This window comes from Rhagoletis pomonella, unplaced genomic scaffold (assembly GCF_013731165.1).
Source record: "Rhagoletis pomonella isolate Grant_MI unplaced genomic scaffold, Rhpom_1.0 Rhpom_scaffold_00001, whole genome shotgun sequence".
Classification (NCBI taxonomy): Eukaryota; Metazoa; Arthropoda; class Insecta; order Diptera; family Tephritidae; genus Rhagoletis; species Rhagoletis pomonella.
The window spans coordinates 29,853,886-29,875,648 of NW_023458555.1; the positions used below are offsets into that span (position 1 = coordinate 29,853,886).

Consider the following 21,763-nt stretch of genomic DNA (forward strand, 5'->3'; position numbering starts at 1 on the left):
AGTACGACAGACTATATGGTAGACAATCTAGACTTTGGCTGTGGGAGCGGAAGTCTACTCTGAAGACCTTGGTTTTGCTCTAATTCTATGATAAGAATTCCAAGTTCTAAGTATCTTAGAAGTCTCTAAAGTCTTACGCACCGGAGTAGGTTACAAAAACAAAGCAATAATATAATCACATCCAGACGGCCGTTGAGAATGTTCAGGTCTTTTGAATACTGGATAGAAAAAGTTAGGCAGACACCTAATACACAACTAACCGATATCAGGAGCTACCATAAGCGAAATGGGCAGATTCTTTAGAGAATCAAGATGGTTCGACCAAGTAACTTAAGATGTACATGTCCCAAACATATTCCCGCGAGAAGTCCAAAAAAATGGCGCAAAAACACGCTAATTAAAATATAGACAGCTACTAGGAAGCACTACAAGCAACAAACCAAAAAGAACAAATGATTTCTTCCAGGTCACGGGACACGCTTGGATATTAATAAATCCTCTTCAGAAGTATGACTCGCCAAATACTATTACAATGTACTCACTATTTTCTTATTTGAAGTTAAGAAGACCACAAAGCTAGTCAAAAATTCTCTATGTATTACTAGAGGCACCGTGGTTTGAAATAGTAAATGAAATTTCCTGTAGGGTTTGTAGGCTAGAGTACGTATATACACACACAAACATACATATTTATGTACATAAAAATGTACTTCTTTGTTCGATTCTTATGCGCAGGGCTCCGGGGTAAAGCATTATTGCAGGTTAAATCTTTCTACTGTTGCTCACTACGGCGACCCGTTTGTGTGCGTTTTCACTTTGTTAAATTTATTTATTTAATTCAGTTTCGAATTGGAGTTGCTGGTAAATAGACGGGTTTGTGGAGCGCAATCTCAGATGCTAGAGAGTGTGTGTCAGTGTCAATAGAGAAGAGGAAATGTTAGTTTCATATCAACTAAATATTTAAAGCGGAATTTGCTACGTTTTCGCACAGTGTCTAATAAATATGCTGCGGGAGTAGTTTTGCTAAGTCGGTCGGTCGCGTGCGAGTGAAATTATGTCATACTCACTATAGTGGCTATAAATAACTAATAAAACAAAAACAATTACATATAAACAAATACATTAACTGAATTGTGTGCAGTGCTACGCCAACAGGAATTGAGTGTTTGGTGAAATGATTTTTACCTGCTCGCTGCTCGCAAAAGTAACAAGTTTATATAGGCACCTATGCAAGTACATACCTACCTGAATAAACAAATAATGCTTGGCGTGTAAATAGCAAAACAAACAATTAAGTCAAGCAGATAGACACCGGTTAACACCGGCGTGCAACCTTGAAACTTGCATCAACTATCAAAGCCGCTAAACAGCTTTCCATTCGAGGGCGTTGGATTAAAAGTTCGTTCCATTGCCTTTAAGATACTCTCTGCTCACACTATTAAAGACAGCTGGAGCAACAAGAGCAACCAAAGACATTTGGCGACATTTGCATTACTTTTAACACGCCTCACTGCCTTTTGAGGAAACGCCCGAAAGCAGCACTGTGGAATATTAAGTATACATACATATGTACATACATACTTACTACAAAAGCCGAAGTTCAGTAATAAACAAGGCAGCTGTGTGAAAATTAATAACAAAAGCAACAATATGGCCAGCAAGTGTACTATTACATTTGACAACAATCCGTTGGGGGTTTATTATGCCGGTCAGACGGTTTCCGGCGTGGCGGAGCTAATCACAACAAGGCCAAAAACGATTAGATGTGCGTATTGCCAAAATTAACTACAGTATTTTATTATTCATTTCATAGCTTCTAATGATTAGTAAACCAATTAAAAGTACTTCAAAAGAAATCAAATAAAATAAAGTTAAGACAGAATAATATTCAAACTTTTGGAAAAAATAATATAAGATTAAATAAAAGTAAAACACTTTCAAGTAAAAGTATTTAAAGTAAAATAAGACACCGTAATAAATATATAATTAAACCAAAAATAATAAATTTAAATCAAATAAAATTAAAATCAAGATAAAATAAAACTAAAATAAGTTAAAAGAAAACAGAAAAAATAAAAGCAAAATGTGATAAAATAAAATAAACCCAAATAGAATAAAATGTAAAGTAATAAGTAATTTTTAAGCAAAGTATACAACCGACCTACATACATATATGCTCATATAAAAATTTAGCATCCAATGTTCTGAAATAAACCAAATTAGTATACCTTCCGATACCACCTTTCCGATAAAAAATAATTATTGAAATCGGTCAACGGGTATAATGTTATGCGGTAACATATATACATAAAAAAATATTCCTCCTTTTTTTGAAGTCGGTTAAAAATAAAACAAAATAATATAAATAAAAGGTCAATATGTAGATTAGAAAAAAAAAAAATATATTAAGATACATTTGGGGAAATAAAGAAAATGATATGAGGTATCTAATGATCAGGGAACGGATTTTATGGAAATTGCCTTTTTTTTCTGCTGAAGAGATAGAGTATATTCGATTAAGAATGTCCACGATTTAGCTTTCCCTGATTCCATATATACACATTTGATGTTGCCTTTTTTTGCCTTTTTTAAGATATTTGCCTTTTTTTGCCTTTTCTACCTTTAAAAAAGTGATTATAGCATTTACAATTTTTTTTTAAGATTAAAAAATATACACATTGCCCATGCGGCTTATAGAAGCGCAGAGACCTCTTGCCAAATTGGTGTTGGAAAAATTCAAAGCCGTTTTCTCAGCTAACAAAGGCTTGGAGACAATAAGGGGTGTGGATAAAATTGTAAAGGGCGAGGAAAACGCCCTTATTCCTGATAATATGGACGTTTCAAACTTTCCATGTTTAAATTGGGCTCCACTTGTATCAACTTACGTCGAGCACACATTTAGTACATTCAAGGCTTTTCTTCGCGAAAATCGAATGAAAATGCTGCCAGAAAACTTCAAAATGCATCTTGTGGTTCAATGTTACTAGAACTATACAGATTAAAGTTTTATGAGTTAGAAACTCGAAAGGATAAAATAGTCAAAGATTCAAAGTACAAATTTTTCATATAATGAAATTAGTTCATAGTTTTTCTCTTTTTACTTGTAATATAAACATTTCTAATATAAATGTATTTTTTGATTGTTCTTCGTATTTTCTGTCTTTTTTTAGTGCCTTTTCCTGCCTTTTTCGCTATTTTGTTTTGCCTTTTTTTGCCTTTTTTGCAACACCTAGTGCCTTTTCCTGCCTTTTTCACTATTTTATTTTGCCTTTTCCAGCCTATTTCGTTATTTTATTTTGCCTTTTTTATAGGTTTTTAGGTCCTAAAAATCCGTTCCCTGCTAATGACAAAGGATAAAACTGAAGATAAGGATGTGTTATGTCATGTCATGGAATCCCTCCCTCTTGGCAACACAGCCCAACAAACATCGTGTAGGGATTACGATCGTTAAAACACGAGCAATGATCAGATAACAATAAGCTGGTGTAGAGGCTCGAGTTGGTCCGCTACTCCATTAAATAGGAGTATTTTGTAAGTACCTACTCCAATATGGCACAATTGGATTACATGGTCCACAGATTTTTGCAGGGTAATGAATACATATATGTACATATATACGTTCGGCTTCTTATTGCAAGTGTATTGTTTCGAACTCGTCAACTACCCTGCTGTATATTTACAGTGACTCAAACAAATGACCACGTGTTGATTTTCTTCAAATATTCGGATTTTTTTTTTCAAGCAAAATATTTTTTTTTGTTATTTTTATATCGTTTCAAACTTTATACAAAATCTAGGAAAATTCAAAAAATTTGCATCAAAATTTCAACTTTTTATTCAGAATTTTTAGAAAATTTTTGGGTATGCAGTTTTTCATATAAGTATGAATTTCTTATGAAATAAAACGCGAGAGACCGTCAGCAACAAAATTTCAAAATATCAACGCAAGTTTTTGTAAATTGCGCTTTTTATTATCAAAAAACCCGAAAAAGTAGCTTCCAAAAAAAATTCTCAAAAATCAACGCGATTTTTTAGCCGTTTGAAACTTGCACTGCATTACACTAAAATTGTATGGGCTATTAAACTGCATACCCAAAAATTTTCTACAAACTCAGAATAAACAGTTGAAGTTTTGATAAAAATTTCGTGAATTTTCCTAAATTTTGTATAAAGTTTGAAACTGTCATTTATACGGTTTTGGTTAAAGCTTAGACGAATTTTTTATATAAAAATATCAAAAATCAAGCTGGAAAAATATTACGAATATTACAAAAAAACAACGCTTGGTCATTTGTTTGAGTCACTGTATATGTACTGCTGTCCAAAATAAATTTAATGGAGTAGCATCTTTATTTAGGTATTCGCCCGACGTCGCTTACCATTCCACTATGATAGGAGTTTACGCTATTGTTTGTAGTTTACTATACATACATACATAACTCAGCCAAAGTGATGAGAAACTTTTCGTTGATTCATAGTACTTATTTTCAAACTCGTAGCAGAGAAATACATACTTGCCAGAATCATTTGAAGCTATTCATGTAAATATGTATGTAAACCTCTGACGCATTTTTATAACTCCATTTACCAGCCATTCTCTAGTCACCTCTCGCACCATGCAATAAAACTCCTCATAAGAATAAAAAAAATATGCGTAGTGAAGTCATTCCTATTAAATATGTATTCAAGTCTATGAAATTTGTTATACTCCGAAATGATTACGTCACCGGAAATTTGCAGAAGCATTTCGATACAAGCAAATAGATACCTACACGTGTTGGTACAAAAAAGTTGAATATGTACATACATATCTGCTTCATTAATTATGAATTAAAAGCCAACTAAGCCACTATTATTTATGTACATATATATACATATGTAGCATTTTTGCAAAAAAAAAATATTCTAAACAAAAGGAGACAACAATAAAAAAATTAAATCAAATTTAATGCTGGAGCTGCTTTATTACACTTTTTTGCAATTTCAATTTTACATTTCCGATAAGTCTACGTCTGTAATAAATAAAACACTCTTAGCTAGTAATTGTTATTATTTGTTGCATGCCAGCCGATTGATCTGTTGGAAATTGTACATACATATGTACATATACATATATATACATAAGAATATATGAATGTAAAACATGTCTATATGCACTTATGTATGTATGTAAATAGGTTTATAAACTACTATGCAATTGCTGATAATTGCACTACGTTTTTTAAAGCACAGCAATTAAATATGTACTTGCCTACATATTTGACATATTCACATTTAAAATATGCATATGAGGCATTCTTCGTCAACTGAAGCTCCTCTGTCCAAAATTGATTCAGGTAAAAAAATTCTTAAATTAAAATTCTTAAAATTTGGTAAAAATTTTTACTATCTAATTTATTGAATTCACCATATTGGATCCCACATTTGGAATGTTTGAAATTCCTGATCGTATTTGTAATCCGCCACTCCAAAAAGCCGCCAGTAACTAATTTCAAGTGTATACAAACATTTGTAAAATTAATTTTGCCCGCCATATTGGATCTCTGAAAACGCCAGTCATCATTTAAAAGTAAACTTTTTTACCGAATTTTCAAAAATATAACCGATTGCTTTACCTGACCCAATTTTGAAGAGTGTATGAATGAATTATCACAAATTTATCCACCATAGTGGATTCGCCATTTTGAATTTAAAATTTTAAAAATTCATAATCATATTCTATTTAGTGACCCCAAAAGCCGCCAGTAACATATTTCAAGTGAATCCAATAATTTTTCAAAACTTTGTCCGCCATATTAGGTCCGCTATGTTGGATTTCAAAAAACGGTAGTCATCAATTAAAATTTAAAAAAATTTTACCGAGTTTGCAAAAATGTAACCGATTTTTTTTTTTTACTTGAAACAATTTTGAATTTTAGAACTTCCTGATCGTATTCGTAATCAGCCACCCCAAAAACCTACAAAACAAATTTTAAGTGAATCTAATCGTTTTTGTCCGCCATTTTGGGTCCGCCATATTGGATTTCAAAAAATTTTTCTAACCCAACCATTTTTTGAGAGGGGCCTCATATATATACATTACCGATGGGAATTCTATCCGGATTTCTGATTTAAATAGCCGCATATGACCGAATATTAACCGTAATGCAAAGTTAACGGATGTTAAACGGATTTGAATCGTATATCCGGATAAAAATATTAATAACCAATCTGATATCCGGATATGCGTAAACATGTATTTCCGGACGGATACGGATAGTCCCAACCCTAGTATACATACATATTTACAAATATCATGACATTAAATTGCATACTTGGCGGCCAGTTGAGAAACTTGCTTCAACTATCTCATGAAAGGAAATGTCTTGCACTAATTAGAGGGCTTATCTACTCTAAACAAATCTAATTTCATAAATGTTTAAACATGCCAAATTAGCCGATTTACATAATTTGTGCATAGAAGTATGGATATTCAACGAATGTGTTTTTAACAAGAAGGGGGAACTTCCACGTCATCTAGTTCTACATACTGGAGTGACTAGGGCTTTACTCGAACAAGAGTTCTTCTTTCGGCGACTTAACCCCACTTAAATCTGGGAACCTATTAACCTTGGTTCGTCTCCGCACCCTTCTGCTATATTTCGATTAGTCACAACTTCTGAAACATATTTAGCCACCAAAGAACATGAGCATGAGCAACAAATCAACTCCCGCACCTTCCCCACCTTCAACTCACTACAACTGCCGGGTCGCCTCTACACATCGCTATGAGCAGCAATACCAGGGTAGACAATCTCATTTATCCCCCTGACCACTTTTTGAGCTCGAAATATTAAACGTACATACATACATACATATATATATGTCACCTAGTGCGCGCCAGGATATTCTCCCTTCGAAAGTGAGTGACTCTAACTCGAATGTACTGTAAGGATATAGAGCACTCGATTGACGGTCTCGATCCACAATCTGATATATAGGCATTTCTACTTTTTCTTTTACCTTCAAAGTCTGGATACTCCTACCGCGCTGATATTCTCTTTCCAGTAGGAAAGCTTCTTAGTCCTCTCTAATTAACTGATACCTTCCTCCTGTAACCTCGTCTTCATTACATTCCACTACAGCAAAGGATCAGCAAAGTAAATTCGATCTGTTTATTTCTGCATAGCACCAAGTCGTCAGAGTGAGCGAGGTACCTCGAGTGTTCCCAAGGCAGTCGGGTCTTCGTAACCGAAACGACTCGAGAGTTATATGCAACAATATAGATCCCACCAATTAGAGCATACATTGACATGAGGACAGGGCGTTACCGGCCTTCTTTGTACTTTATTCAAAAATAATTATCCGATACTTCGTGTAGCATTTTAAGGCCAATCGGCATTGCAAATCTTCGGTGCTATCCACGTCCGGATCATTTACTTTCTTGTGAAGAATACCATATTTTTTCGACTAAATCCTGTACTATAGACAAATTATTAGACAGCTGACTGATCACTTCACGTAGCACTGACACCTGGGGCCTATTTACTACAAGTGACAGGTGCCACTATTGTCGCTTTTTCCCGAAAATTTCAGAGCCAGAATTGTCGGCGAAATCTTTGTTTCTTCTTGGACGGCTATAGGCAGCAGTGACAACTTTTGGAAAGCTGCATTTACTACACTGTCAGTACGGAAAATACCTGACGTGACAAAATTTTCGCTGTCACTTTTATGAAATAGTCCCCTGAGTGTGATAGACGTAGATGACAACTTCATTTGCCCGTCCTGCCTTGAAGAGGTTGAGACGAAGGGAGGGGTCCTTTAAATGTGCAAAGGTACAAAAAACCCGGTTTTTAAACCGGAAGCCCAGAGTTTGGGGGTGTTTGGCAAATTTCATATTTCGATACTTGTTTTACTTGACAAGACTAACAAGAAAAATAAAAAAGTGTAATCAATATGATTATTGAGTCAGCTATAATCCGGGCGTAATGTTGACTTACCTTAGCTGCAATGAGTTTCAGGATTGAGGATAAAGGTTAGTGATGAATCATCACTGGTGCTGTAATTAAGAAAAGTATTCACCCAAGTAAATACATATTTACAATGTGTATGTATGTATGCACATATAAATATGTAGTAACATGTGAGCGTTCACCGGCGTTCTTTCATGCACCGCGAACTAGACATAAGAACCATCAATTACTGGCATTTGACCTAAGTAGCAAACAATTCATGAAAAATATTTAATAGAATTCTACAATCATCTCCACCTACTGAAGAATGATAAATGATCTAATAGGGAAGGAAGAAAGAAGCTGAGCAATTTAGCGCAATAGAAGTACGAGTGCTACGATTGCATAGATATAAAAATAATACTCAACTACTATATACTTTTATGACTTAATAGATATTTTTGTAGAAATTAATTGAGAACAATTCTATTAGATTAATTGACAACACCAAAGTCAATTCAATTCCGACAATTAAGTAGTTTGAGGATTAACTGTGTCTATGCATTGCACTTGCTCTTAAGTACGATAAGTTGCATTACTAAACGCTTTTGGAACTTTTCATTTGATTTTGCAGCCATTTACATTAGCGTCTGTGGCCATGCTGAAACCCGCTGGACGGAAAATGTAACGAAGCAAGACACTGAGGGTAAACCGCAGAAGACCATTGAAACCTTTTCCGGCTCCGAGTTGTACTACAGTACGGAAAATCATGTTTATGGTCAAAGTGGCGGTTCACAAATTGAGCTGCCACCTGGAAAGTATGCTTTTCCATTTCAAACGACCATACCACCAAATTCGCCAACATCGTTTAACGGTTCCTGGGGACAAGTGCAACATGAAGTGGCGTTGGTGATAGATCGTGTGATGCGATATGATAACAAATTCAAGCAGGGTTATACGGTGATATCGCCATTCGATTTGAATCTCAATCCAGAGCATATGGTAAGGCGGTGAAATTAATGTAAAAACATTAATCTTGACTTGATCACAAATATTTTTTACTCATTTTCCTTTAGAAACCACTACAAAAGATTGAGGAGAAAACATTTTGTTGGGGCTTGTGTTGCGGCGGTAATGGCCCCATGGTGTTGCAGGTTAAAGTGCCCTTCTCGGCTTATGCACCTGGGCAGAAGATACGTTTCCACGCTTTATTGGATAATCAATCGGATGTGCATTGTTCCGATGTAAAAGTGCGCTTAATGAAGAAAGTGAACTTCAGCAGTCGCAATCCGGAAGCTAAACGCCAAGTTGTAGAGATCAAAGTTGCCGATAATCACTGCGGTGAAGTGATTAAGCATAATAAAGCGGAATTTAATGAGTATTTGCAAATTCCCTCCACCACGCCCACTTCATTGGAGAACTGTAGTCTTATCAAAGTTAGTTATACGCTCAAATTTATAGCCAAAGTTTCGCGTATTCATGGCGATTTGGTAATTGAATTTCCATTGACCATCGGCACGGTACCGTTATATGCAAGCGCCAATGATGCGGGTCCGGTAACAACACAACCTGGCGCTGGACCAGTCTACAAGCCATTGCGTAAGTTTCAGTCTGACAAGGCTTTATTATACATACGCCCACATGTACATTAGGGTGCATCACCATTTATACAAAAAAAAAACAATCGGCACTGTTTTGCCAGCGGAAATATAAAATCTATTTCATGTTAAGACTTCTAATAAAATACTTCGCAAAAAATATTAAGATTTGCGTGAGCTGGATCTATTTGAAAATGCCACCAAAAATCAAGTTTTATATAAGTACATTTTTTTTTAATATTTTTTCTAAAAAATTATCTCACACGACAGAACGTTTTAAGCTTGAAAAGTTTGCTTATAATATTTAAAATTTTTATCAACAAAAGCAAAATAATAAGATTTTTGGGGATATTTTCCAATGGTCTTAGCTTAGCTCACGTAAATCTTAATATTTTTCCGAAATATGTATTTTGACGGAAGTCATAAAAAATAAAGAAGACTGTAAATGGCTTAAATATGGATGATTGGTATGAGAATGCTACATTATTTTCATTGAAGAAGGATGTCGACATAAAATCGGAGACCGTGTCAGCTGACACGACCTATGTAATGGGATTTTCGTGTTAACGTAAGCTCGCGACGGAATGGCGGTGACATCGTCATTGCTTCTCTCTCTCTATAAACAGAAATTTTAATTAATTTGATACGGACGGCAAGTACGGAAAGGCGGATCCGTCGTTGGGTAACTGGCGCATAAGGCCAATAAAATTTAATACATTTTATAATTCCGGTAGAAAGACCACACCCTTTTTTGTGATACACCCTAATATACATACATATATATATATACATATATATAAACTGCTCTTTTAAATCCCTATTCGCAGCAGCACCAATGTTCGAGGAGGATGTCCGTAGCGAACAATTTGAAGATAACACATTCCGTCCGCGTTATCCTGTTTTTCTCAGTGATGCCGGTTTGCCATCGACTGGTAATGGCCTCAACAATCAGCCTCTACCACCATCAAATGGCGTTTATCCTTCAAATATTGCGCCGGCACCGGGCCCTTCGACGCCAGCACCGGCACCAATGCCATCAACACCTCAACATAATAATTCACTACCAGCACACAATTATACGCCTTCACCAGGTCCATCTGCATACCCAGCCTCGCCTTCACCATCTGCTCCACCTTTACATAACGCTGCCGCAAGTCCTAAGCCAAGTTCTTCCAACACCGCTGGCGGTAATGCCGAAGTGCTCGGTTTCAGCTTGCCGCCAGATTATGAGCCGACACCGCCACCAGCGCCTGGTTCCCAACCTGGTATTGGTTGGAAATGAATTTCGAGGGACTTTTCAAACATGGAAATGTTTTTTTTTTTTTGGTATCCCGTAATCGGAAATACAAGTATATATTAAATATAGATTTAAAAACTCTCAATTAGAGAAGTTGCATTTTATAATACACACATATGTACACTCCTATGTGTATTTTTATATTTCATACAAATTGTGTTTTAATTCAATTAAAATCCTTTTTGACAAATATCTTTAAGTCAATTCGCTTTTGGATTAATTTGTACATAGCCGCAAATCCAGTATTTGTCTTTAACTTTCGAAAATGTTCCATAGAACGGCAGTTCTTGCTGAATATGGAAAACGAATTGTTTTGGCGATCTAACCAATTTAGACCGGCGAAAACATCCAGTCGCAATACCTCGCAGTAAGGTTGCTCCGTGCTCTTACGTCTTGTTCTGGAGACGAGTTAAACACCAGACCAGATACGTATTTCAGATGTGTACGCAAGAGAAGACTCCATTAAACTCCAATTCGAGCCTCAGAAGTGAATACCATGGCACAGGGTGTCTTTAATGTTCACCACGATTTTTGACGTCCAAACTTGTCAGCAATTGTAGCGGAACTTTATTGGTTGAGCAGAGAGATGCTTCGACCTTTTGCTCCCTCAGTAATATCTTGCGCTAGTCTGATAAATGGCATAATGTGGCAACTTAGTATATCGTTAGCACAACCTACACATAATCATCTCGATTGAAAAACCCGTCGACTTTGCTTCCTTAAATCCCTACTCCCACATTATATTCAACAAAAGCTGATAGCAAAGACTCAGCCGAAGTTATCGAGAGCTTCTTCGTCGCTCTTTACGCACCAATTGCCGTCCATGTTATTGAACATAAGTTCTACATGGTGGTCACTTCTGCATCAGTTCGCTTCGTCCCTTTCGTACGCTTGGTGGGATTGCAAGTTTTCCGACGAAGGAGCATGACCAATTCAAGGGGTCCTGAAGGCTTCCTAAGTGAATGAGTTTTGATAAACTTAGTTGTACAACCTTACGAATTAAGATAACATTTCTTCCAGGGTTCATGAAATCGCTCTACTGAAGCCAGAGGAACCACCCAACAAAGAGGAAGCTCATCTAGGCCTCCTCGCTCTAACAGACGGTCAAAGGATGGAAGACGTATTATCTAAATGGTCTGCAATAGTAGGTATTTTTCGAGAGCAAACACCAAAAATAAGGAAAATTAAACAGGAGATCTCACAGAGTGTTGTCCTCGACAGGGACATTGATGATGAGCTACGTTTGAAAGTAATCATTTATCTCCGCGATGTCCTGCCCTGTCTATCAATCGTTCTTGTTGTTGTTATTTTAGCAGCTACTCAACCCTGTCTAAATCGGCTTGTCCCTCCATCTTGGCGTCAAGCTCAACTAGCGGGAGGCCTATAAAGCGTGCAACTTCAATTGGGTTTTTCCGTATGACAGAGGTGTCTGGTGAGAGGGTTTACAGGGCACGCGAATCGATGTCTCGAGTCGTGGGGTGTACCCCCGCATGCCGGACACTCGGTTGGCACATCTGCATCTAATATGCTCTGGTACGAGTTCATCCTACTACAGTAGGCAGAGCGAAGTTGGGCTATTGTGGTTCGAGTCTCCCGAGTCAGGCGAAGCTCTGTCTCATCCACGTTAGGTGGTTGTGTTCTAAATGACTGTTGATATGCTGTCATGACCAGATTTTGCTTTATGAATGTCTGGACTTCGTCCGTCAGTTCGACGTGCACTGGCGAGGGCACCGCCGCAAGCAGATGTCTGTTCTGGTGCCCACGCCGGTGACACCCATCCGGTGGCCGCGTTTTGTAAGGTATGTAGCTTCGTCCACTGCGCCCTAATAGTCCCCGGCGCTCATATAGACGCTGCGTAGTTTAGAAGCGGACGGCCAGTTGCCTTGTATGTTTCCAGCAACGTATCTTTCTATTTACCCCTGGTGCAACCAGCAACGTTTCTTTGTATTTGCCCATGGTGCTGCCAGCTAGCGACTTGAGGGCATTTTGTGTGGCTCTGTACTCGATTGATAATTGCGGTTGTATGCGCCGAGAAGGAGAGGAGATTATCGATGCTAACTCCGTGATTTTTTGGGTTATTCACAGTCGGAATTCGAACGTCATCGACGTGAATTCTCAGCTGTAGTCTGACCTCCTTCAGCCAGGTGGTTAAAATGGTTTCCGAGGACTTTGAAGGGGAGAGGGTTCGGAGGGGTACCCGTTTACTTTCGATCCATTCCATTTCCAGACACTATTATCAAGCAGTCTTCAGCACAAAACACAATCAAGACTCCCTCTGGTGGTTGAGGGAGCTTTGAAATATAATAGTTAAACAGTATCGGAGAAAAGGCGACCACCCTTCGGGACCCTCTGTTTAATTTTTCTTGACTTGCCGGTTTTGTCGAATGTCGACAGATACTTCGCTGAGCACCGTTTGGGCCCTTGTGGGAGAGAGGACGCTTCAATGTCGTCTAGTAGCGTGGAGTGGCTGAGGGTATCAAATGCTTTGGCAGATCCAACGCTACTAGAACTGTTCTCTCACAGTAGCGGTGTCGGTTTAGGACACGAGTTATCTGAGTGTTTATGGCGTTTAGTGCTGTTGTTGTGCTGTTAATTCTACGGAACCCATGTTGATGCCTCGCTGGGCACAGGTGGTTCGTATAGCGTCGGAGTAGCAAGGCCTCAAGTATCTTCGCTACCGGGAAAGGAGGGTTATCGGACAATAAGACTCCCTGGTCTAAGCAGTGGGCCACTCTCCGCATTTTCCAGATGTCCGGAATGATAAGAGTGGCCATAGACAGGTTGATGACCTTGGTAAGGTAGTCTACTCCCACAGGACGCAAATTTTTCGGCATCAGCATGCATGTTCCATTGGGTCATATGGCTTTGGAGGATTTCGCCTTTCCTATGGCTATCTTGAATCTCGCCGCTGGTGAAAACAAAGGCCCACTAAGTGTTTGCAGTTTGTGTAGCCTTCTGGTCACTAGACGTTTGGCTTTGTACGTCGGAGGAAGCAGCGTAAATTGCCGGCTAAAGTTGTTCCGGGTCCGACGAGGTGCGGACGGCGAACGAGATTTCGACTCTGGGGGCACGTTTCGTCGGGTTGGACAGCGGCCTCTCGTTTGACCAAAGCTTGCTTACACCAGAGGTGAAGTGACAAGCCTTCATATGCTCTTCCCATTTATTCCGATGATGTAGGTTCATATCAATCGTTGTCGTAAAGCTCAATGAACGGTAGGCCCAGGCAATGTGTTATATTGTCGGACCAAACGGAGAGGGGTGTTAGTTGAGTGGATTTAATTGGGAAGGTTCATAAGGGGGTCATATGCTCGGTACGAGTTTAGGTGACTGTAGTGTCAGTACCTTGAACCGATATAGCTCGCTTCTTTAGACCCGCCGTGATAGATGAATTATTATGAAAAGGTTAATTTCCTCTTTGTTATCGCCGGATGTGTAAGTGAACCGCAGCTACTATACCTGATTTGATCAGATCCTGCTTTGAAAAAGGAACAAGTAATTCATTTGTATGGAGCATTAAAAGCTCAGTTAGTCTAGACATAATGTCAGTAGCTTAACTTAATATCTTGGCCAACTTGTTATTTGAGAAATTGTGTTGGCGGTTAGTTAAAACTTAACTTACCGTAAGCAACTTAAGAACCTGTAGATTTTAGATTCTTAAGCTGAAATTAGTCAAGAACGCAGAACGTATACTTAAACGCAGTCTGTATACGTAGAATTTTGTCGATTACTGGAGCCCTCAGTGTTGCTTACTACAGTGTTGCCATTTATCAATGCCTTTTCATAAACTTACCTTTTCAACTACAATTTTTCGTGCTATAATAGATCGTAGCTAAATATAAACTACTTAGTTTTCAACAAAAAACCTTATTCAATAGTAAATTTCAAATATTTTAAACGTATTTTGAATAGGAAATTATAACTTTTTTACCATCTCCAAAACCGACGAAGTAGCAACCGTCTATAGAAGGAAGAAATCATCTGAGACGGAAAAATCTAAATTCCGCAGATTTCTGCGCAACGGGTATACGTACTGGTAGGTTTACGTTCTTGACTAATATCAGCGCAGTTACCCACGGACGTAAAAACGGAGAACGTGTCAGCTGATACGATCTATCTTATGGGATCTGCGTGTTAACAAAAACTCACCACCGCAGGACGTGACGTACACATTGCTTCTCTCTCTTTCTTTCAACAGCACACTTGATATCTTTCTACGTACTACTACGCTACGCTACGTACACGTTCGTGGGTAACTGCGCTCTTAAGTTACGGCCTTACGGAAATTGGGAGCGGTGAGTCAGGCTTGCCATTTTGTTTGCTGTGACATCTTAGGCGGCGAACTGTTAAACAGTTGAATAAGAAAACACAAAAACAAAATATTTCCGCTCTTGGCTTAAGTTGACGTGTTTAGTAATCATTGATGATTTCTTATGGTAAGTTAAATGAAGTTAAGTCTAGACTAACTGAGCTTTAAGAAATTCCGAAAAATTTAATAAAGTATTCTCATCCATATTGCTATTCAATATCTAATTTTCTTTGCGGCAGCAATAGATATATGCCATTTTCAATACTATTTCAACACTAGATCTCCTTTATCTATAGCCACGCCATGTTTTTTATAAAAAGGAATGGAAAAATCTAAAAAAATGCGTCAGCAATATATATCGCCGGAAATACTTTCTATCCTCCATATTTAAATTCTATACAGAAATCTGGCAGCACAATTTCAACTTCAGGAGTACTGCAAAGTTTCACTCTAATTGCACTAGAGTGGCCAGAGTTTATAATATACTTGCTTAAACATTTAAAAATTCATTACAAAACCGATTTTTCGCCACCTCTGAATTAATATGTTTTCATATTTGTTCTTTCCGCACTATCTCCTGTAGTTTATCTCCTTAAAACTTTCAAAAAATCAGTCGTCCTTGATCTATTTCACAGAAACCAACCTTTGACTACTTTTTAAAGCAACCATGCCACCGCAGTGCTGCCAATTCTTTTTGATTGCAGTATGAGAAAATCTTTTATTGAATAAAACTGAGTAATACAAGATGGACGTGGGTTTTTTGTCGTCGTACAATTACAACTTTTTCATTATTTTTAGTATGTGAAAACGTTTTGAAAATAACATTAAAAGGCAAAACAACAAGCTAAAGTTCTGGTAAAAAATCTGCGTTGAAAATTTCTTTGTAAAAAGCGAAAAATACAAATATTTGGAAGGCGTCGCGTGAATCGTTCGATTTTTATACAAATTTTTACATTTGCACTGCTACGCCTCTGCGGATTTTTCCAATCGTGTGTACATTTGTGCGCGCGTGTGTGTGCCGTTGAAAACGGCAGTTTTTTGTTTGGTGAAAAATCGAAGTTTGTTACGCCGCTGCAGTATTTCACCGTCGCATAGTTTGTATGTGTGAAAATTTGTGGCAATTGCACCAAGAAATTGGGAAAAGTATGTGCGTCCAATGAAGTGCATTTGGTGTCGTTTTGAATATTGTGCAAAATATTAGTGAACTTAATAGCATAATCTGCATAAACCCACGCTGTGCCAAGATATAATTTGCAAAGGGCTCATAGAAGTGAAACAAAATTGGTCCAGTCAAATTACAAGGACGGTTGAGCAAAAGCAGCTGTTCATCGCAAGCATATACATAGCAAAGCAGTCCGTTTGGTTTTTACGTCTAGCGGAAAATTAACAACAAAAACGTGAAAGGGTGGAGTTAAAAGAAACGGTAAGCCGACATCTTGATTTTTCTCTGTATTTTGCTTTCCTATGATTTTCCGCAATATGATTTTTCGTTTTTTCCTTCACACTTCTCCAATTCTCACTATATGTGCAAACGCATCTACACAATTTCTTTTCATGTAATTTTTCTTGAGTTTGGTCAATTCGAAAGCCGCAGATGTTTTTTTTTTGTTATTGTTTGTGCAGATAGCAGAATCCACGAATTCCCCTGCAACAGCCTTTCTGCTAGGCATGAAATAGAAAACGAGGAAACAAAAACAATGAGCAGCATTCCGTTAATTCGAAATGAATAAGAGAATGATGGAACGAGAAGGATACACAGAAAAGTGCAAAAAGAAAATTGGGGTTGCCTGTCTCTGAAGGAATAAAGTGCTGCCAAGTCTGCTAATTTTTAATCTCTGCATCAGGGATGGAAAATCAATTTGTACTTAATTACGGTACGAATGTACCTAAAAATTTGCATGTATGTAGATACATCAAGAGCGCGGTTACCCACGAACGTGTACGTAGCGTAGCGTAGAAGTACGTACAAAGATATCAAGTGCACTCTTGATAGAAAGGGAGAGAGAGCAACGTCTACGTCACGGTCATGCGGTGGTGAGTTTGTTTGACACGCCGTGTTTGTTGCCACGCAGATTCCTTTGTTGGCCTTCGCATTCGCTCGGTGTTTTCGTACGTCGCCAAAATGTTGATTAAGCTTCTCAGAGGTCTACTATATATATAATTTATGTAAATCGGTCGATGTTCAAAAATGTGTTAATGCCTATTTCACATTAAATGCAATTACCATTGAACCTTTCGAGCAGTTACTCAACCTTAAGAAATAATCAAATGCGGATTCATCGTTCTAGTTCTGAACTAAAGTTAAAGTTGGGTTCACAACTCAAAACCGTTCAGAAATTTTCTCAGTTGCTCTCCAAGATAGAAGAACACATGGTGCAATAATAACAAGGTGTTGTCAGTAGCGACGTGTTTGTTGTGATTTTGACAATATCGGCATGCTTATTTTCAGTGCTGCCGATCTTAATTTTTATACTACTATTCGTTGGGAAATAGTATCTAAAATACTCCATTTTAGTAATTCGTTTTACCGCGATTTTTAAAGAACTTGGTGTTTTCAGAACAATATTAATATTTAAAATTGCTGGATTTGTATAGTTTTTGTCCTCAAAAAGTAGAAAAATAAAAGATATTGTGGTTATCAATGGAAAAAAAACGTACCCAGAAATCGTATGGAAAGGCGCTTTTTTATATTAAATAACTTTTGCTGCTTTGCATTATATTGAGCCAAATGAACTACTGATACCCTAGAATAGAGTGGCTGCATGGTTAAATTAGGAATTCGCTTATATTATCGATATTTATGTGTTTTAATCTATTTAGAAAATCATGTACAGTCTTATAGGAAATTGCCTTATTTTACGGCTTTTACTTTTTTAAAGTTACAATATATGTCCAAGCTGTGTGGAGCTGCCGATACAAACATATATTAAGGCTTATAAGCTTGTAATTTTATACATTTTGCTACATTTAATTTGAATAGTATGCACCAACGGATTAAAAGTAGTAAATAATTAGTACCTTTTCTAATACTTTAAAATGCGTGACCGGAATAGACCTGCCGAAAAAGTGAGGTTAAGTTACTGACAACACCTAGTTATTATTACACCATGGAAGAACACATCAACAAACTCATGGAAGAAAAGTTCTGACCTAGGACGATGAATCCGCCTTAAAGGATTTTGTTTACTTAGGAGCCAACCTACTGTCAGTCAGAGAGCGAAGGAAGCTTCATGAACCAAAAAGACAAAATCACGCGGGCAGGAGACTAGCCCGTTAGAATCGCATTTAGGAAAAAAGTTGAACGATTTTGACATTAGCCGTTTGTTTACATTTCTTCGTTGTTTACAATTTGATGGTGGCTTTTTACTGCAATTTTCTTCATTTTCGCTTGTGACAACGTGAGTACACATAAGATAAAGAATAATTTAACACAACGGCACGATTTATAGAAGAATTTGCATAATACAAATGATTTTTCATGCGTTCAACAATTTCGCGGTTTTCTCCGTTCTCTTCGTTGTTTACTTCTTACAACAAAGATGGCGTCGAGATTTCGGCAGCTAGAAAATAACTTTTTTCGTTCTTTCCTTCCCGCGTGATCTTGTGTCTTTCGTTCATGAGGAAGCTTAACTCTTGTCCGCTGGTGCTTATTTAGGCATAGCAGGGGGCTTGTAAACGAATAGAAATCAACCTTAAGAAACCTCTTGTCATTCTTGTGTGCTCATATAACATAGCAACGTAGACGATGTCTGATGGAGAAGAAATGTGTTCGAGTGCACTCAAAAAACTCCTAGATGGATACGTCTGCAACTGTATGTGCCTACTTTTCCATCACTGCCTTCACTATTTGTATTTGCATATTATTCGTATTAAATTTTTTAAAAGGCCCTACACACGCATTGATTTATCGACCAACCAGTTTGCCAACAGCTAGACCGCTGACAACAAGCCGGTGATGCCGACGTCCAACTTTCGCCCAGCTAATTCGTCTAAGCTTTGGTTTCCTCGAAAGCGGTAACGTCAAGTAACGGTCGTAACTGCGTTGCTAAAAACGTTGCCATGTAAAAATTACCAGATGCCAACTAAGGCCCTGTCTCCACAGGAAAACACTGATGTCGTGGTAACCATGTCACAAAATATATTTCCAATGGAGACCGCCTATTTCTAATGAGCTGCAATATATGTCAGTGCTTATTGCTTGACATCTATTGCAGGCAATTTGATAGTTTGACAGCATGCTGGTGATAACATCGATGAAATTTCGATATTAAATCAAAATAAAAATCTGTTCCCTATTGGATTATTTATGATTACGTTTTAGGAAATTATTCAGCAAGTTTTTCAAAGATTAATATATTTTTAAACGCCGAAATTGAGAGTATGTTATCTGGTGGCGCCATGCGGCAAATGCTTATTTCAAGACATCAAAGTGCCCACACACAAAAACTTGCAATCATATTGCTCGTCAAAATGACAGTTGGTAGGTCATCGGTGTTTGCCTGTGGAGTTCTGCGGTAAGATGACGGCTATACACACCGTAATGTAATATGACGGCACCGTAATATTTCTGACGGCAACAGAGACGGTTTAGAACTATTTACAACGTTTTTTGGCAACGTCATAGTTGTAGCGGTGTATTAGAAAATTTGTTTTCAACTCTTCAGTCCAAAATAAAAGTATATAATACAAATTTTTATCAATTTTGAATAATAACGTGGAAAATGCATGGACGGCCGAAGAGGATGGAGTCCTTATAAACTTCGAAAAATCAATGAATGCCTATACAACATAAAAGCACAAAGCTACGTTACGTTGAGAATAGCGTTTGGTATGATACGGTCGTAATATTACGGCATCGATTTTCGAGGAAACCAAAGCTTTATACTGAAGCCCATACAGAGTGTTGTTTAATTCAGAAAGTTGTGACCATATTTCAAGAAGGAAGCTTATACAACGAATAGGGAACAGCAAGAATAAGCTCAAAATATAGAAACAATCGTTAAATATAACTACATATCTACTAGTATTAGTCTCTGAAAGAAAATATAATGTATATTATTTTACATTTTAACGAAAATTACAATATTGATCACCATGGTCTTTTTGCCGTTGTCGCTGACCGCGGCACAGATCTCAATCTGTCGTCGCGAACAGTCGTCCAGAGAACTTCACCGTTTGCTTTGGTTTCGCGAGAACATTCGCTGCGAAAAAATCGCCATTCGCCGGCATTGTGTTTCAACGGAGAAAACGGAGGTAAATATGCCGCGTGTAGGTAAGTTGGCAAACCTTCGTCAGGTTGGAGAAAAATCCAAAATTTTTGATTTTTAAGGAAGATTGGTCAACTTGTTGCTCTGTGTGTAGACAATTTGGCAACCCAAAATGCTATTTTCATTTTTTTTCAAGGCGCATTAACGTTAATATGTTTTTTTTTTTTTGGTTCGTTTTGCTACTTAATATGCGTATAATTCGTGAAAACAGGGGCACCCAATACATTTTTAAAACTTTTTTCCAACCTTTGAGAAATTCTTGTTTCTCAAGTGGAGATCCAACATTTTTCCAAAGGTTTGACTAAAAGTTGAATAAAGTTTGAATTCAATTTGATATCCCAACATTTCTCAAGTGGAGAACACAGATTACTTTCCATACAAAAAATGTGCCATTTTTTTGGAGAATGGGTTCGTTCTCCAATTGAGGTACATTTGAAAATCAAATGGAAATGGAATATTTATTGGATCTCAATTTGATCTCCAACCCAAATATTTATTGGGCATAAGCAATAACAAATACATAAAAATTAGAAGCATTTGCTGTTGTGTTCAAAAACTCTTATGACGTTTTCGTTTCTACCGAAAAATGATACCTTCCTAATTGCCCTCTAAGCACAAATATTAATAGCCGGGCAATGGAAAGGAACTTTTTTTGTAGAAACGAAAACGCCATTTCTCAAATGAAGTTGTCCAACCGGTTGGTGCTTTTGTAGGCAATTTCATTAAGTAAGTTGGTCAACAGGTTGGCCGATAAATCAATGCGTGTGCAGGGCCTTTAAAGGGGGGCTCTGAAATTGTTCTCGTATTCAGCGTTGCCGTTTAGAGCCAATCGGACCAAAATTGTAATTTTGTTAATCTGATAAAGCTTTTCGTAGACAAAAATGTTTTGAAGGCACAATTAAATTGAGCATTAAAATTTTTTTTGCTTACTTTGCGATATACGTTCAAGAAATTGCTTTAAATTTGCTTACACGTATAGCAATGCAATATACTTCTAAAAGGCTGTCAAATTAGGAAGTTTCAGAAAGCGGTCATACCTTGCATATAAAGTGTCTTCCGAAAGCCGAATTGCAGATTGCTAGTGCAGCACGAGCAAGTTGAAATATATTTCCAAAATCGTATTGCGCCCTCTCAATTGCAGACACTTATTGCAACTTTTATTTCTGGAACTGATTTCCGAAATGTTACAGAACAGTCTTTCTGGCTGTTCACACATCGAAATAAAATTTCTCTTTCTCAATTTGGCAGCGAATTGCGTGGAAAAGTTGGAAATATTGCAACGTCTGAGACGCTCTTATGATTTTTCTTTGTTTTTTTTTTTTTTGTCTACAAATTTTCTGCAAATAAAAACGCACTTCCCAAAG

The 21,763-nt window shown here is 37.4% G+C and overlaps 2 protein-coding genes across 2 annotated transcripts in view; both read left to right on the forward strand.

Moving 5' to 3' along the window:
- Positions 1–781: 781 nt before the first annotated feature.
- On the forward strand, positions 782–10,974 carry LOC118742258 (arrestin domain-containing protein 3). The gene is made up of 4 exons (XM_036474199.1): positions 782–1,765; positions 8,566–8,933; positions 9,008–9,530; positions 10,357–10,974. Exons 1-4 carry the CDS (start codon positions 1,651–1,653, stop codon positions 10,809–10,811), a joined length of 1,461 nt encoding a protein of 486 aa, XP_036330092.1. The 5' UTR covers positions 782–1,650; the 3' UTR covers positions 10,812–10,974.
- Positions 10,975–15,869: 4,895 nt separating this feature from the next.
- The window catches only part of LOC118743700 (protein mini spindles-like), a 67,673-nt gene continuing 61,779 nt past the window's right edge, over positions 15,870–21,763 (forward strand). Inside the window, exon 1 of the mRNA XM_036476497.1 lies at positions 15,870–16,555. The gene's annotated coding sequence lies outside the window, so the exon portion shown is untranslated. The remainder of the gene's footprint in view (positions 16,556–21,763) is intronic.

What these genes read in the sequence shown, in the direction of transcription:
- LOC118742258 (XM_036474199.1), top strand. Translation starts at nt 1,651, where the DNA reads ATGGCCAGCAAGTGTACTATTACATTTGACAACAATCCGTTGGGGGTT. An exon ending in AAGGCCAAAAACGATTAGAT is followed by an intron (nt 1,766 to 8,565) that starts GTGCGTATTGCC and finishes TTGATTTTGCAG; the next exon opens with CCATTTACATTAGCGTCTGT. An exon ending in ATCTCAATCCAGAGCATATG is followed by an intron (nt 8,934 to 9,007) that starts GTAAGGCGGTGA and finishes ATTTTCCTTTAG; the next exon opens with AAACCACTACAAAAGATTGA.